Below are 1176 nucleotides of genomic sequence, written 5' to 3' on the forward strand. Positions count from 1 at the left end.
AATATAAGAAGATTCCCACTCATATTATATTACTAGCTGAATTCCGTCGCTTCGCTCCGGAATCCCGCTAGTTCATCCCGAGGCATGGCCAAGCTTGTGGAAAAGGCATGGCCGAACTTGTATTTTTATCAAACTAAAAACATAAACGAAACTCAAATTTAGGCGAGCGAGGAAAAGTTTTCTCTCCCGCAGACTCTGCTTTCTGTGTATTTCTTATGGAGATTTTAGCGATGAAAAATTGATCATACCTATCTCAGGATCGGTTTAGATTTTCGCAAAATCCTTTCTTATTGCACACCTAGACCATAAAAGGAATATTCCTACCAAATTTCAGCTTTCTAGGTGTTGTGGTTCTCGAGATAGAGCGATCAGTGTGTGAACTATGAAATGTGAATGGATCTTGTTCTTATAATATAAGATTATGTATTATTATTTTTGAAGCGTGACCCCAAGAAAAAGGTGCAGTAAAAGAAGAACATTGTTTCTGACGAGGTTTGATAGAGGAAACTCTGACCGGAGGTTTTATCATCCCGAAATCAAAGTGCGAAGGACAGGAAAAGAAAGCCGTTCCTCAATGATGTAGTGGTGGACTCTGAATATACAGGTTGATGGTTCGAGTCCAAGTTGGGTCATAAAATTTAGCGTAGTGTATTAAGACAGGAATGACACGCATTTATTACATATTATACGTTTATGTAAATAATTCTTATTATCTTTATATACCTTTGTTCATGTAATTGCAATGTATTTGTTATTATCATTAATAAAATTGCGTTTGAACGCCTAAACTAAAAAAAAAAATCAACTTTTTTCTTGCAACACGAAGGTGGTGACCATTGACTTTCATGAGAGTTTGACAGATATTGATGTGCTGTGAATTGTGAATTTGCTTCCCATGATACGCGAACAAGTTCCAGACCTCGATATGCAGGAATAATTGACCGAACGAAGTGAAGGTCTACGTTTTAGTAATGGAACAACTTGTTCTAAGCTGAAAATCTAAATAAAACACTACTTACACTTATATACTTACCTAGTCGAGACGGGGTACTAGTCATACTCTGCGGCAGGTTAGGCGGGGGACTACGGAAAGCGGCTAGGCCCGTGTTGATGGAACTCATTTCCGACTTCATGTCACGGAGTTTCTCCAGAATTTGAGCGTCATGTGCAAAGCTC

General features: G+C 38.4%; 1 protein-coding gene across 1 annotated transcript in view; it reads right to left on the bottom strand.

Moving 5' to 3' along the window:
• The window catches only part of LOC103523454, a 10299-nt gene extending 9129 nt beyond the window's left edge, over nt 1–1170 (bottom strand). Inside the window, exon 1 of the mRNA XM_008488495.3 lies at nt 1034–1170. Coding sequence (XP_008486717.2) covers nt 1034–1133 — 100 coding nt within the window. The 5' untranslated portion in view covers nt 1134–1170. The remainder of the gene's footprint in view (nt 1–1033) is intronic.
• Nucleotides 1171–1176: the final 6 nt, after the last annotated feature.

Source organism: Diaphorina citri, unplaced genomic scaffold, assembly GCF_000475195.1.
Source record: "Diaphorina citri unplaced genomic scaffold, Diaci psyllid genome assembly version 1.1 scaffold23608, whole genome shotgun sequence".
Taxonomy (NCBI): Eukaryota; Metazoa; Arthropoda; class Insecta; order Hemiptera; family Psyllidae; genus Diaphorina; species Diaphorina citri.